Source organism: Onychostruthus taczanowskii, unplaced genomic scaffold (assembly GCF_017590055.1).
Source record: "Onychostruthus taczanowskii isolate IOZ18803 unplaced genomic scaffold, ASM1759005v1 scaffold10, whole genome shotgun sequence".
In the NCBI taxonomy this organism is placed as follows: Eukaryota; Metazoa; Chordata; class Aves; order Passeriformes; family Passeridae; genus Onychostruthus; species Onychostruthus taczanowskii.
This window is the reverse complement of record NW_024496526.1, coordinates 16,919,174-16,943,551: the sequence shown is the minus strand read 5'-3', so window position 1 is coordinate 16,943,551 and position 24,378 is coordinate 16,919,174. Positions and strand designations below refer to the sequence as shown.

General features: G+C 48.2%; 1 protein-coding gene across 5 annotated transcripts in view; it reads right to left on the bottom strand.

The window, feature by feature from the left end:
• Positions 1–24,378, bottom strand: part of FMNL2 (formin like 2) — a 112,407-nt gene that overhangs the window by 14,918 nt on the left and 73,111 nt on the right. For all 5 annotated transcript variants that reach the window (XM_041405550.1, XM_041405558.1, XM_041405543.1 and 2 more), the window contains exons 4-14: positions 23,558–23,634; positions 21,683–21,766; positions 19,613–19,765; positions 12,158–12,266; positions 10,213–10,289; positions 7,899–7,992; positions 5,800–5,874; positions 2,894–3,004; positions 1,815–1,964; positions 904–1,005; positions 213–522 (exon numbers count right to left, since the gene is read on the bottom strand). In XM_041405550.1, coding sequence (XP_041261484.1) covers positions 213–522; positions 904–1,005; positions 1,815–1,964; positions 2,894–3,004; positions 5,800–5,874; positions 7,899–7,992; positions 10,213–10,289; positions 12,158–12,266; positions 19,613–19,765; positions 21,683–21,766; positions 23,558–23,634 — 1,342 coding nt within the window. The remainder of the gene's footprint in view (positions 1–212; positions 523–903; positions 1,006–1,814; positions 1,965–2,893; positions 3,005–5,799; positions 5,875–7,898; positions 7,993–10,212; positions 10,290–12,157; positions 12,267–19,612; positions 19,766–21,682; positions 21,767–23,557; positions 23,635–24,378) is intronic.

The following is a 24,378-nucleotide window of genomic DNA, read 5'->3' as shown; positions in this document are numbered from 1 at the left end:
AGAAGGGACCAATATTTCCATCCATGGAAAAGCAGATGGAGGGGGCAGCCAGGTGGGGGCCACACTCTGCTCCCAGGGAACAGGGACAGCAGGAGAGGGAACGGCCTCAGGCTGGGCTTCAGGAGGAGTTTCCCCAGGGGGAAGGGTGGCCAGGCACTGGAAGTGCCCAGGGAGGTTTGGTGCCCACAGCTGGGCACTCCCCCCTTCCTCACCTGCCTCAGGAGAGCCTGGCAGGGCGGGCAGGGGGGGAGGAGGTGGGGGCAGTGGCACCGAGGAGGCAGCTCCAGGAGTGGCACAGGTCCCTGGCACTGCCTCTGCTCCTGCTGGCACCATCCCGGAGCCCAGGGCCACGGGAAGGATGGAGATGTCCCCATCTCCTTTCTTCTGGATCTTGATGGTTCCCTGCTTCTCCAGCTCATGGATCTTTTTCTCCAGCGTGGATTGGCGCTGGATGGCTTCCTCCTTCTCCTTCACCATCTTCCTCAGGGTGTGAACCTGGCTGTTGGCATCCTTGTAGATCTCCTGGAATGACACAGGAGTAGGGAATGTGCAGTCAGAATCCCAAGGGCAGGATCAGAACAGCCTGATCCAGAGAAAGGATTGCTCTGCACGTGCCCAGGGCAGCCCCCCAGAGAAATTCTGGGATTCTCCCACCCTTTGGGACCTCCAAAACTCCCACCTGGAATGCTCCACACCTGGGGAATGAGATGTGTTCACCTCACTCACAGATTCCTGGCACATCCAAAGGGATTTCTGTCCATCGTTGAGTGCACACACAAACAATTCCACCCAAAATCTACCCCAGGTTCAATATTGGGAAGCCAAGAGAACTCCCCTGCCCCAGGTCCATGTTCCCCACTCCCTGCATCCTGAATCCACCCAGGGCTTCCCTGTCCCACTCACCCTGATCACGTCCAGTTCTTTGCTCCTTTGCATCAGTTGCTTTTCCAGTTCCACAATCTTGGCCATGGCTTCGTTCTCCGTATCCTGGAGTTTTTCAGATAACTACCCAGCAAAAGAGAACTGGATTAAAGAACTGGAAAACTGGGGGCTTATCCATCAAAATAAGAGGTAAGAGGTATCCATCTTGGATAAATTGATAAATTATTGACATTGCAGGAAGCCCTGAAGCCTTTCCTTGGAAAGAGAACAGATTCCTGCCTGAGATGGGTGACATCAGGTTGGAATGGGCTTGGAGCACCCTGGGATAGTGGAAGGTGTCCCTCCCATGGCAGGGGTGGCACTGGATGGGTTTTAATGTCCCTGCCACCCAAACCATTCCCTGGCTCTTACAGCCTCAGAGGAGCAAACACTGCACAATGAGTTAAGAACATTATTTATTCCAAGTGATGGGAATGCAGGGATGCTGAGAGAAGGAAAAGCCTTTTCTCAGTTTTAAAGTATGGAAAATATCTTTTTTTTTAAATTATTTTCCAAAAGCCAGGCCGTATCTTCCAGCCTAAAGGAACTGACCCCAAGGCTTGGGACAGCAAATCCCGAGACAGAAGATCCTGTGCAGACATGAGGATTTTCCAGCCCCTTTCCTCCTGAGCCCCTGTTTAAAGCACAGCCACGATTTTTTTCCCCCTATTTTGGGCCTGCTCTGCTGAGGAGTTGGAGTTTTGCATGGAAATCATTTCTCCCTACACCTGTACACAGGCTCCTGTGCCAGGTGACTCCTCCTGGAAGCACAGCCAGTGCCTGGTTCTTTCCCAGCTCAGAGGCCCAGCGATCCCAAGGCTTTTTCCCAGTGATCCTCCCCCCAGAGTGGGCCAGGCCAGTCCAGAATCCGGGTGGCACCGTGGGCCACTCACGTGGGACAGGTTTTCTTCCAGTTCCTCCACCCTCTCCAGGGCTGCGTTCTTGGTCTCGGCGTCCTCCAGCAGAGCCCCCACGTCGAACACGTTGTCCAGGTAGGCCTGGATCTGCACCTGCAGCTTGTCACTCTCCGTGTGCTTCAGCTTCTGCAGGGCCCAGGGCACACAGGGGACACAGGGGACACTGGTGACACCGGGCACTGGGACAGGGCTGGGGGACAGGGGGAGCTCAGGGCACCTCCACCACCCAGGGAAGCCCTTTGGACACCAAACATTCCCAGTTCAGTTAGGCAGGGTCTTACCCTCTGTCCCTCCAGGGGACATCACAGCTTCCCTGCCCATGGAGTGGGAGCTTTAGGGTCCCTTCCAGCCCAAACCACTCCATGATTTCCTCTGTGTTTGCTGGGAAAGGCTCTGCCTGGTTCCCATGGACTTCCCAGAGCCTCCCCCAGACCCCAAACGCACCCATGGCCAGTGGAGCCCTGTCCAAACACATCCCACAGACCCCGAATCCCTCTCCTGGTGCACACTGAGCAGGGATCTGCAGGGACAAGTCATTCCCATGCCAACAGCAGCAGGGTTCCATGGATATCTCCCAAGGACAGGGAGAAAATGCTGCCTGGAGAGGCTGCCCCAATCCCTGGAAGTGTCCAGGGCCAGGTTGGAGGGGCTTGGAGCAGCCTGGGACAGTGGAAGGGTCCCTGACCATGGCAGCAGAGGATTGAGAAACCCTTTCAGGTCCTTTCCAACTCAAATGATTCTGGGATCCCATGGAAAATAGGGAAGGGGAAACAAAGAAGCAGCTGACAGACAGACAGACAGACACCAGAGGACCCGTGGCTGTCAGAGAATCCCAAGGGACACTTCTCCAGCCTGGAGAAGGAGGGAGCCCCGTGGCTGGAGCTGGGGGACGTGGCAGGGCGAGGATGGCTGTGGTTCATCCTCCCTTTGTTATCAGGCTCCAGATTTAGCCCCGGGCTGTAATTCCAGCTGGCTGCAGCCATTCCCTGCTGGCCACGGCCCCTCCAGCTGTGGGACAGCCCAGGGGCTGGGAATGGGAGCAGCTCCAGACTCACATCCAGGTACTCGTCCAGGCCCAGCTTGGTGAACTCGTACTGCAGGTGCACTCGGAAGTTCATGTCCTCCACGGAGTGCACCACGATGTTGATGAACTGCATGCAGGCCACCTGCAAGGACAGCCAGGTGAGCCCAGGCCGTGGAACTTGAAATGCAGGGAAACCTCAGAACCTTGGCCTTGTAAGCCAAAGATCAGAGAATTAAATGCAGGATTTGATCTGAGAAGTAAATGCAGGATTTGATCTCTGGAAAAGGTTTCTAAACTTAAGTGACAGAAGTGAGAATGTAAATTTATAGTTTAAAGTTAAGTCAATGTGTTAACAAAAAATCAAGTTTAGAGTTTTAGAGTTTAAGATACAGAAAAAATAAAAAAATAAACTATTTGTAAAATAGTTACAAAGGCAACAAGAAGCTTAGAATATAGTACTGTAGGTGTGTGAGTTACAATATGATTGATTAAGAAAGTTTACACTATGAGTTCATAAGATGAAATATTTAAAGATTAAGTTTAAAATATAACTCTTTGTTAGCAATGTTTTATTGGTTAATAAATCTTTTGAAGTTCCTATAACTAGAGGTTTTGTGACCTTCTGAGCTGTGTGGTGAAGATGTGAACCTTACTTACACAGAAGAAAAATAAATTGTATCATCTAAAGTAACCCAGAAGTCATGTCCCTAACTTAAAATTCCTCCAGGAGTCCCCACGCCCAGGTATCCCCAGAACAGCTGGAATGGGACTGTGGGACCAGCCCTGGGACAGGATCCCCAGGAGCAGGATCTGAACGCACTCCCCAGGCTGGGCACAGCCACGAGCACATTTCCCTGTGGCTCCTCCAAGGGAAAAGCACCAGCTGCTCTCCAGAGCCACTCCATCCCCAGGCCAGGCTGGGCTCAGGGAATCTTGGTCTGCTGGGATGAAGGGGAATGAGCATTCCAGGAATTAAGTCATGTCTGCAGAGTCACCTCCCCAGAGCAGGAATGCTGCCCGGGCCAGGGCAGGCTCCAGGCCCTGGAAAACCAGTCCTGGGTTTAAACAGCATGGAAAAGGGAGATTCATCTGGGCCTGGGTTTAAACAGCCTGGAAAAGGGAGATTCATCTGGGCCTGGTTCTAAACAGCCTGGAACAGGGAAATTCATCTGGGCCTGGTTCTAAACAGCTTGGAAAAGGGAGATTCATCTGGGCTTGGGTTTAAACAGCCTGGAAAAGGGAGATTACTCTGGGACTGGTTCTAAACAGCCTGGAACAGGGAAATTCATCTGGGCCTGGTTCTAAACAGCCTGGAAAAGGGAGATTAACCCGGGCCTGGTTCTAAACAGCCTGGAAAAGGGAGATTCATCTGGGCCTGGGTTTAAACAGCCTGGAACAGGGAGATTCATCTGGGCCTGGTTCTAAACAGCTTGGAAAAGGGAGATTCATCTGGGCCTGGTTCTAAACAGCCTGGAACAGGGAGATTCATCTGGGCCTGGGTTTAAACAGCTGGGAAAGTGAGATTACTCTGGGACTGGTTCTAAGCAGCCTGGAAAAGGGAAATTCATCTGGGCCTGGTTCTAAACAGCATGGAAAAGGGAGATTCATCTGGACCTGGTTCTAAACAGCCTGGAACAGGGAGATTCATCTGGGCCTGGGTTTAAACAGCTGGAAAAGCGAGATTCACCTCGGCCTGGTTCTAAACAGCCTGGAAAAGGGAGATTGATCCAGGCCTGGGTTTTAAACAGCTGGGAAAGTGAGATTACCCTGGGCCTGTACAAGTGAGATTCACCTGGGCCTGGAAGCCCCTGTTTAGCAAAGGGGACTTGCACAAAAGGACCTCTGTTTGTTGCCCAAAGCACATTTCCCAAGCTGAGCAAGGAGCAGATCCCAGGGATTTGCATCCACACACATCCCAACCCAGCCAGGCCAAGGCAAAGGCTCTCCAGAGCATGGGATGTGGGGAAATCTCCTGTGGAGTGGCAGGAATTGGGGTACAAATCCCAAGAATTTGTCCTTCCCTTGCCACACCCTGTACCTGCTGTGCCCAGGTGCCTCCAGGCCACTCAGGATCCCATCTGCCACCCCTGGAGCTGCTCCAGGAAGAAATTTCCCTCATCTTTGCTGGGTTTCTCAGGGAAAAAACCCACTCCTGTGAGCAACACTGCAGCAGCAGCTTCCCAACATCCACTGGGATCCCTCTCAGATTTCTAGGAGCAACCTGAGGATTGAAGCAATCTGATTTTCCTGCAGGAAAAGCCTCCAGAGACTCCACATCTCCGGGTCTTTTGGTGGGAAGAAGGAACTGAAGGCACCCCCTGGAACACCAGTTTGGCACTGGGATTTGGCCACTTCCCTGGGATCTGTTCCAGGGCCCAGAGGAAAAATGGATGGGATAAATCTGAGACTCCAGGCTGGGTGCCTTGAGGGAAAATGCAAGGATCATGTCATTTCCTCCTTTTCTTTTTAAATCCAAGGAATTTGCCAGCCTGCCTTCCTCACAGCACCTCATTTTTAATGTGCTGGCCCTCAGGGCTGTGATCCTGTCCTGGAAACATTCCTGGAGCCCACAGGAATCACCTCACTGGTGCTCTAACTCCTGATTTTTGGCAAAAAAAAGGCCCTGTACACAAAGCTCAGCACTAAACTGATACAAAGTGCAACAGAGGCCTCAGAATTCCAGCACTGGGGTGGGAAATCCCGCTCGGGATGGACCCACATTGGATCCAAGCACTGAGCAGGAATTCAAGGGAGATTTTTCCTGATTAAATTAGGACTTCAGTTTCTCACACTCCAGCAAAAACCTTAAACCTTCAGATTTGGGAGATTTTTGCCATCAGCCCTGGAACCAACACCCTCCGTGCTGCCACAGCTCTGCCTGAGCCAGCAGAAGGAAAACGATGGCAAAAGCAGGAGTTTCTGGCAAATGCCACTCACCATGAAGTCAATGTTGTTGTCCTCGTTCCGGAAATGCTCCATGAGCTTCTCGAAGCGCTGCTTCTCCCCACACACCTGAAAAGCAGCACCACACTGGGGTCAGCCCCAAAAAGAGCTTCAAACCCTCTTTATCTGCCTGCTCAGAGCCTCTCCAGGCAGGATTCCCCTCGGTAAAATGTCATTAGGAATTCCACGTGGCACCTGCAGGGTGAGGCTGAGGAGCCAGGCACAATTCTCCTGTGTTTGTAATTACAAAAGAACTCTTTTTATCTCTTTTCTCCTTAAAAACTGGATCTTATCCACGAGTGGAAGGAGGAGAGCTGCACCAGGCTGTGCCACAGCTCAGAGCTGACTTTTCTCTGTAATTAGGGAGAAACCCAAATGACAGGGAGGCAAAAAAGAGAAAATTATCCCTGGCTGAAGGAGGAGTGAAAATAAATCAGTGCAACAATCAGCTGGTCAGAATTCCAGAGCGACCTTCCCAAAAGCTGTCTGGATGAGCTGAATCCCAATTCATTTTCTTGGCATTTCTTCTTGCCTTGGAGCAAAACACATTGGGCTCTTCAAAGTCATGGACCACCTTCAGAAAAGCTCCTCAGTTCTGGGTTTTTTCCAAAGCACCTGAATCCTGGGTTTATTTGCAAATTCCAGATGATTTCCCACCCAGAGATGCCACGAGCACACCCTCCCCTCCCAAATCTGATTATTCTGGAATATTTTTGGATAAACCAACACAGCAGCTTTGCTGGGTGAGAGCCAGTGCTGGGAAGTGTTCCCTGCACAGGGAATAATCCTGGCTCCCTGTCCCACTCAGATCCCAGCGTGGATCCCACAGAGCTCCCAGTGTTTGGATCTCAGTGGAGCTCCCAGCACCTGCAGCATCCCAAAGCTGTCCCACAGCTCTCCTGGAATTCTGCTCCTCCTGCAACACCAACGTCAGGGAACGTGGATAAAACCATGGAGCTGCTTCTCCCAAATCCATGGACACCAAAGAATGGAATGCTGAGGGAGCTCATCTGAGATATCCCACTCCAGCAGTGCTTGAAATATTATTATTATTTCCAGTTCTTTGGAAATTTTCCAGCTCAGCTGGGATATCCCATTCCAGTTTGCCTGTCCTGGGAGGTGCTGGAATTGTTGGAATCACAGCTCTTTTGCATAAACAAAGGATAATATTATTCCAGTAATTTGAATTATTATTATTTCCAGTAGTTGAATGATTATTAATAATTGCATTTTTATATGGTGGTTTTACTTGTGGGGAAACACCTTTTATGGTAAAAGATTTTTATGTATGTTATATTGGGAATAGAACTGATTTGTATAGTGGGGTTTTCTTCTGTATTTTGGGTAACAATTTGGTGTTTGTGTATTTTTTGTAGATTTTGGCTAAAATTTTGTTATACGTTTCATTTTTTAATACTTGAAATATTATTTTTTTGGTGAGTTTTGTCATTATTATTTCTGTGTAATTGTTTTGTTGAGGAGTTTCATGGAGAGTGGTGAGGGTTTTTTTGAGTTTTTGATTTGCTGTTTTCAGAACTTTTTGAATTGCTTTTTTAAGTTTGTTTGGGTTGTTGTTCTAGGTTGAGGAGTGTTTATTTTGTTGCAGGTTTGTATTATTTGACTAATTATATATAATGTTAATTATACAGAATTACATATTTATAATTTACATTTACATTTATCTATTATTTATTTATTAATTATTTATTTGTTGAGTTTGTTTATATTTATAATATATACTTATATTATTATTAATTATCTATAATGTTAATTATATACTATTATGTTTATAATAAATAATTATTATTTATTATTTATTGTAGGCATTTTTTGGTTGAGATAAGCTCAGCTGGGATATCCCATTCTATCAGTTTGCCTGCTCTGGCAGGTGCTGGAATAAGAAGTGCTGGGATTTTTGCAATTCCAGCTGTCCTGCACAAACATGGAAGCATGGAGTGGACACCAGGGTGCTCCAGGGGAAGCCTGCAGCTGGTGGAAAATCCTTCCTGCAGGGAATTCAGCCGGATGAGGAGGCTCCAGTCCAGCAGGAGAGAAGAGGGGACACCCAAACCCTCCGAAGCAGCTGCACCAACCTCCTTGAAGTTATCAAACGCAGACAAAATGATCTCGTGGCCCCCCCGGACCAGGCAAACGGCCGCCAGGAGCTCCAGGACCAGAGCCTTTGTCCTGTGGAGAGAGCACAGGGAGACGGAGCCTCAGGGGCAGCGGCTGCTCCTGCTGCTCCCTCAGAGCCTCACCCCCTGTGTGACCCCCTGGAACGGATCCCTGCTCCGGGAGCGTCGCCTCTCCTGGACCATGCAGCTCCCTGAAGCCTCTCAAACCATGCAGGGACTGAAATCCCAGGTTGGAAACCCAAGAAAGGAGCTGGTGGAACTCCGGCAGAGGCAGGGCAGGGTTTGAGAGCTGCTGCTCCCAGGGAATTCCCTGCACACACCTGGAGGAGCAGCTCCACACCCCCAGCCACCTTCCCCGGAGCCCAGTTTTTAATGGAAGAGCCTGAAATTCCAATCTGCGGTTTCCCTGCCACAAATCTGAATTATTCTCCGTGATAATTTGTATTTATAGCTCCCCACACACACACACACAATTCACTGCAGGAACACAGGCTGTTGGAGCACATCCTTCTCCTCAAAAATCAGGAATTTGAGCTGATTTTCAGCAGTGAAGCAGAGAGAAAACGAGATCACTGAGGGAAAAACATGCAGCAAACTCGGTGTAGCCCTCATGGAAATAATCCACAGTATTTCCTCCCAGGATTCCTGGAAAACAAAAGACTTTCTGGGCAGCTGAGCTCTGAGCAGAGGCAAACCATGCACACACAGAAAAAAAATTAGTCCCATGCTCAAGCAGCGACTCAAAGCAGATGTTACAGAACAAGAAATACCTTGTGGGCTCTCAAAGGGTCAAGGTTATCTTTGGAAACCAGAAAAAATGGTCACTTCCCTAGGAAATTTTAAATGGAATGTTCAATTCTGTCTCCTCAAGGGTCTGTTGTTTTATTTCCCTCCTGCCACAGGAAGAACTTGCAGGGTTTTTCAGGATCAAGGAGCTGTCGTGGGGATTTGCTGCAATATTCCCTCTGAGGGGAGGGGATGGAGATCCCTGGGATTGGGGGCTCCAGAGCTGCCCACGCCTCTGGGGTGAGCAGAATTCCCTGGAGCTGCTGCTTCCCCTGGGCACATCCCAGCCAAGCTGAGCTCCCAAACCTCAGGGCTCTCCAACAGCTCCCCCAGGGCCAAAACAAACCCACTTTGGGGGCTGAGCAGGGGTTTATTATTCCCAGATTATTCCAGTCACATTTCACAGCAGCTTTTTTATCCACCAAAATGGAAATAACCCACTTCTTCCAAAAGTGAAAACTTGGGTTCTCCCCTGATTTCCAGGCACTGGAAAATGATAAAAATTATTATAAAAAACATGATTAAAAAGATGATTAAAATTATTATTTAAATGATAATAAAAAGTATTTTAAAAATTATAAAAACAATAAACTTCCCATTTATTCTTGGCTTGCTGACTTGGGGCTGAATAAAAGAAAGGGAGAAGCTGCTTCCCTCAGGACAGGATTCCTGCTCCCAGCCTCAGCCCAGGCTGGGAATACACATCCAGTGAGGTTATCAGCTCACCCCCCTGTTTCACCTCTCCCTGGAAGCACCTCTGTGTCAGAGCTGGACTGGTTTGACCTGCCAAGGTTCAGAACTCCAGGATCTGCTGGAGGAGGGACCACAGGGATGTGTGGGAGAGGAGGGACATGGAATCACCAGCAGTTCCATTGAGGAGCTCCAGCATCCTGGCTGTGGCTGCAACCTGACCCAGAACAGAAGTGAAACCCTCTCCCAGAGGAATTCCAAGCTAAGGATCTTGGATAACATTTCCTAAAGATTCTCCTTCTCTTCAGGAAATTCCCACATTAAGCAGCTCATTGCCACTGGGGTTTCCCTGCAATAAATGGAGCAGAAGGGCCCAGCAGCCACATTTCAGCTGAATCCCAAAATTCCAGGATGGTTTGGGTGGGAAGGAGCTTAAAGCCCATCCAGTGCCACCCCTGTCCTGGCAGGAACATTCCCGCTGTCCCAGGCTGCTTCAACCTCGCCTTGGGCACTGCCAGGGATCCAGGGGCAGGCACAGCTGCTCTGGGAATTCCATCCCAGCCAGGAATTCCCAATTCCCAATGCACCCTCCTTCAGCCTGGAGCCACAACTAAAGCTGGAGAACCAGCATCCCCTGGAAGGGCTGGAACCAGACACCCACTGCTGGTTTATCTGCACCACTCCAGACTCCAGCTGATCCAGGCCAAAGCCTGGTTTCTGCTCCAAATCCCCCTCTGGAAGCTCCTTCCAGCCCTCTGTACTCACCTGCTGCCCAGCCCTAGGAGCCAGAGCCTACCTGGGGTTCTTGTTGTTCAGACTCAGAGCAATCTCGTTAACGGCGTGAGGATGGGACATGACCATGTTGAATCCATACTGGGAAGAGAAGGGACAATCCTGCCTCAGCCTGACCCCAAATCCCACCAATCCCTCCTCCCTGACAGCCCCTCCCAGTGTGCAAGCCAAAGAAAACCTCGTGGAATTTCAATCCAGAATATTTCATTCTCCCGCCGTACACCACAGCTTCCAGCTCTGGCTATTCCATGAGTTATTTTACAATTCCATCATTTTACAATTCCATCATTTCACAATTCCATCCTTTCACAATTCCCTGCCATCAGCAGCCTTGGAAGTGCTGGGTTTGGCCATTTCAGCAACAAGAAAGGGTCCCAGAGCTGCTCCTACACCACTCCCAACCCTTCTGCTCGATCCTTCCTCCTCCAATCCCTATTTCACTGTACCTCATTTACTGTCTAAGTTGGAATTTGCAGTTCCAAAATTGCAGTTTGCCAAACCTGAGCGTCCTGCAGTCCCTGCAGGAGCACAGCTGGCTCTGCTCTCCAAACCCTCTGGAATTCTAGTCCATGGGTTACAGGATTGTTCCTTGCATCCCTCCGGGCAGGGAGCAGAGCTCCCACAAATCCCTCCCAGCTCCTCATCAGGGTGTCCACCCCGGCTTTTCCTGGTTTCAGCAGAAAATCCCAAATTCCTGATGCAGCCTGGGCGTGCTGCAGGACCCCAGCACCCCACTGCAGAGAGAAACTCAGCAGGGTGAGGTGAGCCTGCCCTGCTGGGTGTTTCCAGCTATCCCAGCTGCTCTGCCATTGGCACCTACAAGGGAAAACTTGGAGTTTCCACCTTCTCCAGAAATCTGCTATTTTGGAGTGCTGCTACTGAACTCCAGACCAATAACTAAATATAAGATAGCTAAATCCCTTTATAATATGATTTTATAAGCTATTTAATAATTATTTTACAATTACTTTTATTAATATTAATTAGTAAATATTTGTTATTTAATATATTCCTTTATTCAATATACTTATTATATTTTATATATTAGTTAATAGATTATTCTATATATGTATAATCATTATTTAAACATTAAGTATTAATATTTAATATTATCTTAGAATAATTTTAGCTTTATACTTTATTATTTCATATATATTTATTCTATTATTAAATTATAATTAATATCTAGTTAATAATTATTTATTATAAGTTAATATATAATTAATCAATATTAATATAAAGTATATTATATTAAGCTTTAAATAGATATTTTATATTTCTATAAAATTATATTTTATTTATTATTTATAATACTATTTTATCTTTATATTTATCATTATCTTTATATTCTTTATAATATTATTTTCTATTTACATAAAATAATGATTTTTTTAAATAACTTATAATAATATATTAAACTCCAGACTAATAACAACCTAATTAGCTGCATGTCTAATGAACAGGAGCTGACCCAACACATCCAGGCTCTCACTGCCCTTTCCCTAAATCCCTAAATCCCATCATTGTGTCCCATTCCTTCCCATTTTCTGAGAATTTCAACATTTCCACAGCATATTATGGCATATTATTATATAACATATTATTTATATATATATATATATATATATATATATATATATATAATTTTATTTATTATTTCAATTGTTTTATATGTATATAATTTACAATATTCTCTTCTATTCATATAAAATAATAATATATTTTTTTATTTATAACTCATAACAATATACCAAACTCCAGACTAATTACAACCTGATTAGCTGCATGTCTAATGAACAGGAGCTGACCCAACACATCCAGGCTCTCACTGCCCTTTCCCTACATCCCTAAATCCCATCACTGCCCCGTTCCTTCCCATTTTCTGGGAACCTCAGCACTTCCAGCAGCTTTCCCTCACGAATGCCAGGGAATTCCAGGGAATGCCTCACCTGGTAGTTCATGATGGCCCTCAGGCACATGATGCACACGTGCACGTCGTCCTTCTTGCTCACCAGCCGCGAGTTCTTCAGGGTTCTCCGGCTGGGCAGCGTGTTGTACCTGCAAAAAAAACCCCAATTCCTCATGGGGATTGTTTCTGGGGAGGGGAAGGAAAGGGAGAGGAACTCGCTCCGCTGGGGGAGGATGCGGTTTTCCAGAGGACAAGCGGAAAACGCTGGTGGGGATAAAGGAGGAAAAGGTCCTGGCGAGGATAAAAATCCAGAAGTTTGGCACTAGCAGGAGCTGCAGCTCGGCCCTTCCTGCCAGCACAGGTGACAGGGAATATTCCCAATAAAACTGGCACAGGGAATGGCACACTGGCTTATTGCGACTCCCTGCCTCATCCTTGAAAATTCCTTGTTTGAATCCATGATAAAAGCAGAAACAGGGAATACCACACCAGTTTATTGTGACTTCCTGCCTCATCCCTGAAGAATACCACAGCAGTTTATTGTGACTTCCTGCTTCATCCCTGAAAACTCCTGGTTAAAATCCACAAAAAAAGCAGGAACGGGGAATACCACACCAGTTTTTTATACCTCTTGGCTCATCCCTGAAAATTCCTGGTTAAAAATCCATGATAAAAGCAGGAACGGGGAATGCCACAGGAGATTTTTTTGACTCCCTAGCTCATCCCTGCAAATTCCCCCTATTTAAATCCACAAATAATGGTAAGGACAGGGAATACCACAGCAGTTTATTGTGACTCCCTGCCTCATCCCTGCAAATTCCGTTTAAATCCACGATAAAAGCAGGAACAGGGAATACCACAGCAGTTTATTGTGACTCCCTGCCTCATCCCTGAAAATTCCTGGTTAAAATCCACAAAAAAAGCAGGAAGAGGGAGCACAATACCACACCAGATTTTTACACTTCTTGGCTCATCCCTGCCAATTCCTTGTCTAAATCCACCAAAAAGGTAAGGACAGGGAATACCAGGCAGGTTTATTGTGACTTCCTGGCTCGTCCCTGAAAATTCCCTGTTTAAATCCAGGATAAAAGCAGGAACAGGGAATACCACACAGTTTTTTATACCTCTTGGCTCATCCCTGTAAATTCCTGCTTTAAATCCAGGATAAAAGCAGGAACAGGGAATACCACACAGTTTTTTATACCTCTTGGCTCGTCCCTGTAAATTCCCTGTTTAAATCCAGGATAAAAGCAGGAACTGGGAATCAGGAACAGGGAATACCACACAGTTTTTTATACCTCTTGGCTCGTCCCTGAAAACTCCCTGTTTAAATCCACAATAAAAGCAGGAACTGGGAACACCAGACTGGTTTATTGTGACTTCCCAGCTGATCCCTGCAAATTCCCCCTTTTTATAAGCACAACCCAAGGGGAGCAAGGTCCCACAGCAGGGCTGGGTGCCCCCTGTGCCCACCCTGCCCACAATTCCCAGATTCCCACAATCCCTCCTCTGGGCTTTTCCTTCCCAGCCCAGATGAAAGGAATCCCCAAATCCACAGCAGGATTCTGTCAAAGGAGTTTTTCCTTTTTTTTTTTATTTCCATCCATAAATATGAATGAATCCATCAGCTCTGGGCACTGCAGGATTTTGGGAAACGTGACCCAGTTTGGGATCAGCACTCCATATGAACTAGTGTATAAAGTATATGTAATGAGCAGATTGAATGATATAATAAATTATACAGATTTACTATTTAACATCAATCAAAATAATTATAAAATAAATTATAAGTTATAAAAGAACATATTATTATAAAGGACATATTATTATATTTAGTTTTCAGTCCGGAGGGGTTGGAGCACTGGAGCTGAATTTTGGGAGCAGCACAGGAGGAGGCTGCTGGCCCCAGGCTCTGCTCCTGCACCTGGATATTTGGGATGCTCTGGTGGGAATGGGGCTGCCAGGGCTGTCCCACATCCCCCTGGATCAGCTCTGTGCCCTCCTGTCCCAAACATCCCTTCCCCAGTCACAACAGGAGCTGAGGGACCCCAAACTGGGAATTTGAACTGGGAAGTGTGGAAGCACCTCCAGGGCTGCCTGGGCAATATGCACCAGCCCAGACCTGCCAATCCCACACATTCACCCCACCAAATGTGAAAAACACAGGAAAAAAAAAACATTTTAAAGTATTTTTAGTCCCACTGAGACGGTTCCTACAGTGGTTTATCAGATTTAAATTACGAAGGGCTGCAGAATTATTTTCCATACATTTAAAATCAGATTAATGAGATTTTTATCATGCCACTGTCGGAAGAAAAATAATTTCCTCAGTGCCTGGTGAATCCCTAAATTCCAGAACTGAAGCATCCACCAGTTCTGTTGGCTCTAAGAAATGGGGAGAAGTCTCCTTAAACAAGAAAAATGACCATAAATCCAGATTTGGTATTTCCAGGTGCTTGGAAAAACAGAACTGGGGAGCAAGGATACTCCAGCATGTCCAGCACAGGCTCTGATCTGCCTGGATCCAACCACTTGGATGGAACCTGCCCAAGCTGAAATGTCCCTCCTAAACCTCTCTACACCTGGGTGGCTTTCCAGGCCAGGCTGGGAGAGCTGGGAATGTTCCCCTGGAGAAGGGAAGGCTCCAGGCAGAGCTCAGAGCCCCTGGCAGGGCCTGAAGGGGCTCCAGGAGAGCTGCAGAGGGACTGGGGACAAGGATGGAGGGACAGGAGCCAGGGAATGGCTCCCACTGCCAGAGGGCAGGGATGGGTGGGAGACTGGGAATTGGGAATTCCTGGCTGGGCTGGAATTCCCAGAGCAGCTGTGGCTGCCCCTGGATCCCTGGAATGTCCCAGGCCAGGCTGGAAACCCCTGGGACAGTGGGAGGGGTCCCTGCCATGGTAGGGTGAGATGGGACGGGCTCATTCCAGATGATTCTGGAACATCCCCAGGGAGGAGACTCCGTTCAGCACTTGGGCAGTGCCCAGGGAAGTTCTGCTCCTGTCCAGGTGGAATTTCCTGGGGTCAGCTCCTGCCCCTGGTCCCAGTGCCTGGCATCACCCAGCCCCCTCCTCTGGGCACAGCTCCCAGAGCTTCCCCCGTGCCAGGTGGGATCTGCCCATGGAACACCCCTGGAGAGCTCCTGAGCTGAGCCAGCCCCCAGGACAGAGGGAATTCTGCCCTGGCCTCCCAGCCCATCCCCTCAGCAGATGTGGCTCCTTCCCAGAGCCACCAGAACCAAGAATAACAAAGGATTTTTGGTACAGGAACCCCAGAACGTGGCTCTGCCCCTGGAATTCCAGCTCAGGATGCTTTTCCCTGTGTCTGCAGCCATCCCATGTTCCCTGCTGTTTCTGTTTGCTCCCCAAGGCAGGGCGGGCTGGTGGCAGCTCCGACACCTCCCCTTGTGCTCCACCAGCCAGGGAAAGGGTGGCTGAGCTTCTCCTGCCTTTCCTTCACTCCTGGCTCCCCAAGGCTTGGCCCAGCAGCTGGAGGACTCGTTGGGTTTGATTTCCTGTCTGCTGCAGGTCCCAGATGATGTCACCCCCAGGATATTTATCCTGCTAATTAAAGTCAGATGGTTCCTCTTTCATTTCCACAGCCCCTCCTTGCAAGGGGAACTACAAAACCTTTCCCCTGCAAAAGAGCAGGAGCTGGAAAGCTGAGCCTGTGGGAGCTCCTGCACAGGGGAAGGGTCTGCAAGGGGGTGGCACATGGGGGGAGGGAGCTGATCCAGAGATTTGGGATGAGGAGGATGAGGAAGAGAGCAGGATTTCAACAGCATCGTGGGAAAACCAACAACCAGCAAAGCCTGGGCAGATCCTGGGCTGGAATACAGAGTTTGAGGTTTTCTCACCCAGATCTGACAGAAAAATGTTTCTGTTAAAGAATAATTCTATCATTGTTTTATATTTTAGGGTCATGGAGCTGCTCCAGGGAGATTGGGAATTCCTGGCTGGGCTGGAATTCCCAAAGCAGCTGTGGCTGCCCCTGGATCCCTGGAGGTGCCCAAGGCCATGCTGGACAGGGCTTGGAGCAGCCTGGGACAGTGGGAGGAAGGTTGGAATTAGATCCCAAACCCTCCTGGAATTCCAGGACACGCCCATTCCAGTGGTGCAGACTTTGAATGCCCCAATTTAATAGAAATCACAGCTGATTTTTCATATAATTTTCACCTTTTTAGCTGCTGAAAATGATCCTGTTGTGCCCTGGCTCCCCAGAGAGCAGCCCAGGGTGGGTCTCACAGAGATGAGGAGCTGAAGTTCATCAGGGCTGGGTGGGTTTTGGGTTCCATCCCTGCAATTTTGCTGGTGGTGGGCTGGAAACTGTGGGGCTCATATCAACTGACAGCAAAAAATTCCTTCAGAAAGGGAGGTTTTGGCTCATCCCAGCAGTTTGGGGTTTCTGTGATCTCCTGGAGCTGCTCACAGAGATGTTCTGGTAAATTAGGAAGTATCTGACAAAAGGACGAACTTCCCCAGGCCCCTGAGCAGTGAAAGTGCCACTGGCAAAGCCCAAATTCAGCGACTGCAGCTCCCAAAACCCTGTCAAATTTAAGCCACAGTATCAAAGCCCATTTCTGGATCTGCCTGGATCATTCTCTGCTCACAGACTCGACAGATTCCAGAGGAAGAACTGAAGTTTCTCAGTTCAATCCACATGAAAACTCCAATATTTTCCTCAGAAGAAAGGGAATTTCTAATGGGCTGGGACACTGCAAAGCCTGCATTAATATTTATCTGACAGCAGAGTCTGGCTCTCAGTAAAGCTCCTTCTCCCAAAAAAGCAGCAGCGAAATCCCCAAAGGTTCTTCCCCCTTTTTCATCCTCCTGCCCTCATTTTGGTGTCGGTTTCCCAAATCCCTGTGCCTCCTCTTAAGGAGAAAACCCCTCTCAGTTGCCAGGGAAACAGGGAGCAGGGAATTGGCAGCTTCAGCACTGCTGAGAGGAGCTGGGGGAGGCAGCTGGGGCTGGAATTAGGGAGGGAAGGTCCTGGAGCACGGACAGGGCTCTGCCCACCCCGGCCAGCTCCTGAATTTTGCATTATCCCGCTGAGATCTCCTCAGCCTTCTCCTTTCTCCTCCAAATCTTTCAGCCCAGCTGGGATGGGCCCAGCCTGGGGGAGTGGGAGGGGTCCCTGCCCCTGGAATGGGGTGAGTTCAAACCCTTCCAACCCAAACCAGGCTGGGATTCTGGGGTTCCTTCCTCCCACTGCACAGCTTCCACCATTCCAGGAGTTTCCACACAGCCTGGGTGTCCACACATCCCAAAAAATCTCATTTACCACCCAGAGATGGGACAGAACCTCCTGGTTTTGCCCAAAAAAACCACCCTACACCCCCTCCTCAGTTCAGTACCTGCCTTGTACTGAGGAGAAGGTTCTCCTTCAGCTCACCAATATTTACTTGTATTGTATATTTATAATATTCAATATTATAATCATAAAAATTACAATTCAAAAATTATAATTATAAAAAACCCCTCCCTTCTTAAAAATATCTCACCTACCTTTAGCTTTCAGTTTTGTTTTTTTTTTAACACACACAATCCCCAGCTATTGAAAAAATATGCTTTTAAAAATAGACCTTTTAAAAACCACGTATTTTTAAAAATACACTTTAAAAAAATATCCATTTAAAAGAATATTAAAAACACAGATTTTAAAACATGGATTTAAGGAAAAAAAACCCTCCAAAACCCAATCCAAAAATGCTGCCCCAGTACTAAGCTGGCTCTGGAGGCAGGAGGAAAATTTTGGCTGGAAACTTCTGTCAGGTCCCGTTTCCGTGGCAGTTTCGGGTATGAGTAAAGCCTCTATTTATACCAAAAAGGGGAAATAAGAGGGACAGGGGCTAAAAGCTCTAAGTTTAGGTATCAAACACAACTATTTGCACCGTGATAAGGAGAACTCAGCTCTTGCTTCCATGCCAACTGTTTCCCTCTCTCCGCGGAAATCCCGCTCTAGGGAAGCCAACTACGCTGGGAATTATAATGTGCCAAGCACACGTGCTGAGCCCGGATCCCTTCTCCTGGGGCTGGGGCTGTCCCAGCCCGTGTGGCCAGCACATTATCCATGGCATGGCAGCAGTGCTGGCCCCGGGCTCCGTGCCCTGAGGGGACAGCGTCCACTCGGACTTACGGGGTTTTCCGGGCGGGAGCGCCATCGGCGGAGCGCAAAGGGAAGCCGCTCCAGAGGCAGTCGGCTGCCAAGCAGCTGTGGCAGCGTGTGAGCTCAAGGTGGTCGGGCAGAGAAACCAGTCTGATGGTGTGTGAGAGGAGATGAGAGCACGGGGAAGGGTGGGAGAACGGGAAAGAGCGTTCGAGCGGGGAAAGGGAAGGGAGGAGACGTTGAAACGGAGATTCGGACAGGTGAGGAATAAAGGGAGATGTGAGGAATAAAGGGACATCAGAAAGGGAAAAGGGTGGAAGGAAATGAAGAGAAACAATGTAAGAGACATGTAAGGTATTCCTGAGTTAGGCATTCCTAATCCCAAGCACTCGTCCCGAGGACACGGCGGAACCGGCTTGGGCTCCGCCAGTGCTGGCAGAGCAATTCAGGAGCAAAGAGCACCAAAAACACCAAAACAACCCAAAATTAACTGGCCAGGTGATCCTGCTGCACTCCACAGCTGGATTTCTTCCCCAGAGCTCTCCTCCTCTGCACTGCCTGAGGGCTGGGAATGAAATCTTCCAGGTACAAGGTTTGGAGCCACTCAACATCGACCCCAGGGCCAAGGTCAGTGCCTGGCACACCAAAACATCTCTGCTGGAAGGGAAAGGCTGGAAGTGACTCCATTTTTGGACTCTGATATGCTCACAGGATTATGGAGCAGAACTCCATAGAAGTCAAAAAGGTTCCAGAAAGATCCAGCACTCTGAGATGCATCCTGAGTATCAGTACTGGGAGCTGAAGGTGGTGGTTGGAGTGGGACACCCCAAGGAACGGAAGAGAGGTGACTGTCAACCAGTTCTGGGAGGTGATCCTGCCTCTTCCATAAATAAAACTAAGAAAAAGGAATCTTGGGAAAGAGAGAGCCAAGTGTGGAATGGTGAGAGGGTGACAGCAGCTTTGGGGAAGGGAAGTGGCCTTTCCAAAGAATCCAACGTCCCCTCCATGGCAGCAATGAAGGAATGTGCTGCTGGAAGAGAGAGGACATGGGATGGGAGCCCCAGCTTCCATGGGTCCATGGGAATGTTGAGTGACATTTTGGAGAAGAGGAATGGCACAAGGAAATGCATCCTCAGCTCATCCTGCCCTTGGAAGTGATTCCTGCCCCAGCTGCTGCCCCTGAGACATTCCTTCCACCTCAAACCAGCAACTCCTTCATGTGCCACACCTCTGCTGGGATCAGAGGGCAGAGGAGGATCTGTGTATCCTGTGGGAAAAGCTGTCCCCCGCAACTCCTTCATGTGCCACACCTCTGCTGGGATCAGAGGGCAGAGGAGGGGCATCCTGTGGGAAAAGCTGTCCCCCAGTTTTCCCAAGGGTTCCGTACCGGAGCGTGGAGTGCCTGCCGGAGCGGGAGATGCTGTTCCCCACGGGAGAGGGCAGATTGCTGCCCCTGTGCAGGTCCTCGATGGAGCGGCTCCAGGGCTTGGACTTGTCCATGGAGCTCTCCACGCTGTTCTCCAGGCTCTCAAAGTCAAACCTGCAAGGGAACACAAATTCCAAGGCCGGGTTAGGCGGGAGAGACGCGCGGAGTTCTCCTTCCCGCTGCAGGTTGTGGGGAATCACAGAATCACTGGACAAAGCCCAACGGGGCAAAAGCAAAGGAAAAGATCTCCAAGACCATCAAATCCAACTGATCCCCCAGCACTGGGAAGGTCCCTTCCCACCCCAACCTTTCCAGGGTTCTGTGATCCCAACAGGTGGGATAATGATGGGAAAGGAGTTGTGGTGCTGGAGGGACATGGAAAAGCCCAGGGAAACAGGATGAGCTTCACATGGGGAAGGAAATTCCACAACAGGTTCATGCAACCATTCCCAGCCTTGCCAAGGCCACCATTGGCCCTTGTCCCCAAGTGCCACATCCACAGGGCATTGAATCCCTCATGGACACATCCAAACAGGATCGAACAGCTCCTTCAACATAAAATAAATCCAACACTGGCTGCTTGCTGAGGAATATCCCTGCCTGGAAGGAAAAGCTGTGAATTCTGGGAGCTCTCTCCAGTGAATCTCCATAAATCAGCTGTGCAAGTACCACCTTGGTTTCCTCCATCCCAGTTTGGCCCCACAAGTCTCCCAGCACATTCAAATATCACCACAATCATCCCAGATTCCCTGATTTCTGACTCCTTGCCCGTTGTTCTGCTACTCCAAGCAGGAATTGCTTGTTCCCCTTCCAGCTCCTGAGGTTATTACTCATGTTCCCCATGCGAGAGGGGAAAAACCAGCGAGCTCCTTGCGTACATTTGTATAAATTTAGGAAGAAAGGCTTTGTACAAACATTTCTTTTTGCTGTGCACGGTTTTTTCCAGTGGGTAACATTTGAAACCATAGGATTTTCCCTCATAAATTTTCCTGCAACCCCACCACAAATCTCTTTTCTGGGCAGTGACAGACGTAAATCTGATGGCAGCCTTGCTAAAAATAAATTATCGGCTCTCCCCAGCTCGAGTTTCTACTCCAAAATTATCTTTAACCTAAGGCTTCTCTTTCATTTTTACAGAAAAAAATCTGCTACAATATCCTGAATGAATGTGGATTAATTCCCCAGGCCTGGAATTACCCACAGCCAGCCTGGATGGGGTTTGGAGCACCCTGGGGTAGGAGAAGGCTCCCTGGCCATGGCAGGGATGGGCTTCAAGGTCCCTCCCAACCCAAACCAGTCTGGGCTGATTCCATGACCATAAAACAAAGTCTCAGCTGAAGATCTCCACTGAAAGCTGATTTTCCCCACCGGTTTTTCAGAGCCCATCTCATGGTTTATGACCCAAACAACTAAATCTGATCCCAACGTCCCAGATGCCAGAAAAAAAAACAGTTTCCAGTCTTCCCAACTCCCAAAAGGCCCCTGGAATTGCTCCTGAGCTGTGCTGCAGCACATCTGCTGCCCAGCAGCCCAGCCCTGCCAGCCAGGAGCAGGGCCTGCAGGGTGGGAATCCCTTTGAACACAGCAGGAATAAAGAGCCCTGGGACACCAACTGCAAACCTATTTTCAAGGAACCCTGCATCTTTCCACACACTGTGGGATGGGTTCTCCACCCCTAAGATGCTGAGAGACCAAAGATAAAAAATACGAACAGAGATGAACAATCCCAAGGTTTAAGTTCAGGTTTTGGGTTGGGTTTTTTTTGTCTGCTGTGACGAAATAATTCCAGACTCACATCAAGGTTTCCTCTGCTCTCAGGCCCACAAAAACATGGAATTATTGAGGCTGGAAAAGACCAGAGCCACCAAACACTTCCATGCCCACCAAGCCACTCTTTGAACAATTGCAGGGATTGTGACCCCACCACTGCCCTGGGCAGTCTGTTCAATGCTTAACCCCTTTGGAATGAAGGAATATTCCCTAAAAATCCGTGTATTTCCCGGCAGGAAATCCCAGGAATGTCTCACTTACGTGACTGCATACTGGGCAAAGGACAGGTACTCCACCAGGACATCCAGGCCTTTGTTCTCCTCATTCAGGAACTCCCTGACCCATCTGTGAGAGAAACACCAGATATTAGAGCCCTCCTGGGCCTTTGGGATTCCCTGGAATTCTCAGAAAAACTGGAGACAGAGCCACTGCAGCACTCTGGGTCTCACTCATGGAAAAAAAAGGGTTTTCAAAATGATTTAGAGGACTTTAAAGAGTCCTTTAGATGCCTTTCCAAGTGTACTGAAATGAGGGGTTTTTGCAGCACTGTGAAGGTCAACTCCTAACACAGGGACTTGGCTCAGTTTCTATCTCATCCTGATTTCCAGCAGGCTGTAAAGGCAGGAAAAGAATCTCTGATGGATACCCTGGGTGTACATTTAACAGCAGTTTTGCCTCTTTTTTTAAAAGGTGTTCACCTGTCGCAGTGAATTCTGGCCCCTGGGTTTTGCAAAATAATTCAGGGAAGTCTGTTATGTTGCAAAGCTTTGAAAATGCCAAGAAAAATTTGAAAATCCACCAATTGAGGGGCAAAGCCAGGGGGAAAAGGAACCTCAGCACAGCCCCAGCTCTTCTCTGAACCCCAGCTGGGGCAGCAAATCCCCTGGGAGTGGCTGGGTGCCACTGGAATGAGGGGAGCCAGGGAGGGAAGTGGGAATTCCAGGCTCCTGGAGTGGGAATTCATCACCTCTGACTGATTCTGATATTCAGGAGGGACGTTTTTTATCATTCCCCCGTGAAAATGACCAGCCTGGTGTTTCATAAAATGTGTTTTGGAAGGAATCCCTCAGCCAGGAGCCCCAGAGAAATGAGCTCTGCTGCTGTCCTCTCTTTTATTGCCCTGGGGCAGCAGCCAGGCTCCTCCTGCTCATCCTAAAGCCAGGAGCATCCCTCCAGCCTCTGCTGGGGAATCCCTCGTGTTGGAAAAGGAGGGAGCACCTGGCAGGGGTGTGGAAGGAGTTTTTGGGATGGTGCAGCTCCAAGGAAGGCTCCCATCCCCACACTGGGACTGCAATTCCACCCACAGCTTGAAATACCCCCATTCCCTCAAAATCCAAAAAAAAAATTCATGGAATTGCCTGGACCCAGGGTGTGACCATGGAGAAAAGCACTGGGAAAGCTCCCTGGCTGATGCCCAGTGCTGGAGCAGCTTCTGGTCCCACTGGAAGGTGAAAGTGGTGGGAACGAGGATGGGAAAGGGATGCCTGATAAAAAACTAAACCCTGATAAAAACTAAACCTCTGGCAATTCTACTGCAGCAATTTGGGATGGATTTGCTGCTTTGTGGATGAATGCTGGTGCTGTTGTTCCCAGCCAGGCTCGGGGGAGATACATAAATTTATAGTTAAATTTTAAATTTAAAAAATAAATAAATTAATAGAAATTTTTAAAAATATTAATTATTTATTAGAATTTTGTTATTTATTTAAATTTAAAATTTATACTTTATAAATTTATTAAATTTATATATATATTTGTATGTATTTATTCTGGACACAGCTTCACTCCCTGTGCTGTGACTGAGCAGGAGCTGAATCCAACATTTCCTTAGCCCTCAGAAAAATGTGGATGAATCCATCAGGAAAGGATTAAAGCTGAATTATCCTCCTGAGATGCCCAGCTCCCCTTAACTAAGCCCATCAGGCTTTAATTAGCAACCAAGTGGCATCAGTTATTGACATGCAAAGGGGTGTATTCTCAAAGACAGACACCTTTAGAATTAAAAAATTAATTATTAAATAATTTTAAAATAATAAATAAAATAAATTTTCAATTAAATTAATAAAAATATAAATAATAAAAATGAAAATAATAAAAATAAACATAAATTGAACCAGAGGCATCAAAAACTCTCACCCAATGTGGTTTGTCCTCAAGGAAATTTCCAGTTCTCGGAGCACCTGAGTTGACTCCTGGACCCGTCTCCTGAATTTCTGCAATGGAATGAGCAGCAAAAATAATAATTAGGCTCTATTAAAAAATATCAACATCCCACCAAGCACAGAGAGAATGAAGAAAACATGGGGGAAGCTGAGAACTCCTCTAAATCCCCAGGAATGCAGCAACAACAGCCCAGCAGTCAACAAAAACAGGTGTGGAGAAATCCCTCCTGTTCCCAGGAACGTCCTGGAGCTTCCAGGATTAAGGAAATTAAAAGCCTGGAGATAAATAAACATTTCTTTATAAGCCAAGCTTTGATTTAACACCAAACTTTCTGCTGAAGGTTGCAGAGCCCCTGTGCTTTAGAAAACGAGGTGGCAGAGAGCCAGTGGGGGCACCTCAATCCCATCTGGAGCAGGACTGGAGGATCCTGCTCTCCCTGCCCATGGGAAGGTGCTGGAACAGCTGGAGAAATCCCTCTGGAGCAGCTGTTCTGGCACATTCTCATTCCTGAGCAAGAGCTAAGCGGGTGAAGAGGGATAAGGGCAGGCTCAGGTGGGATACTGGGAAGGAATTCCAGGATGGAGAGTGGCACGGGTGCAGCCATGCAGCAGAAGCAGTGGCAGCAGGAATCCCGGTGGGATGAGCTCTCCCATCCCTCCCCGTGTCAGAGGGGCTGAGGAAAGGCTGCGGGTGATCCGGAGTGACCCAACAACACACAGGAAACCAGGACAGCTATTTTTAGGCCCTTTGGGTTTGTCATTTGTCACAGGAGCCCTGGGTAAGAAAGGCTCCAA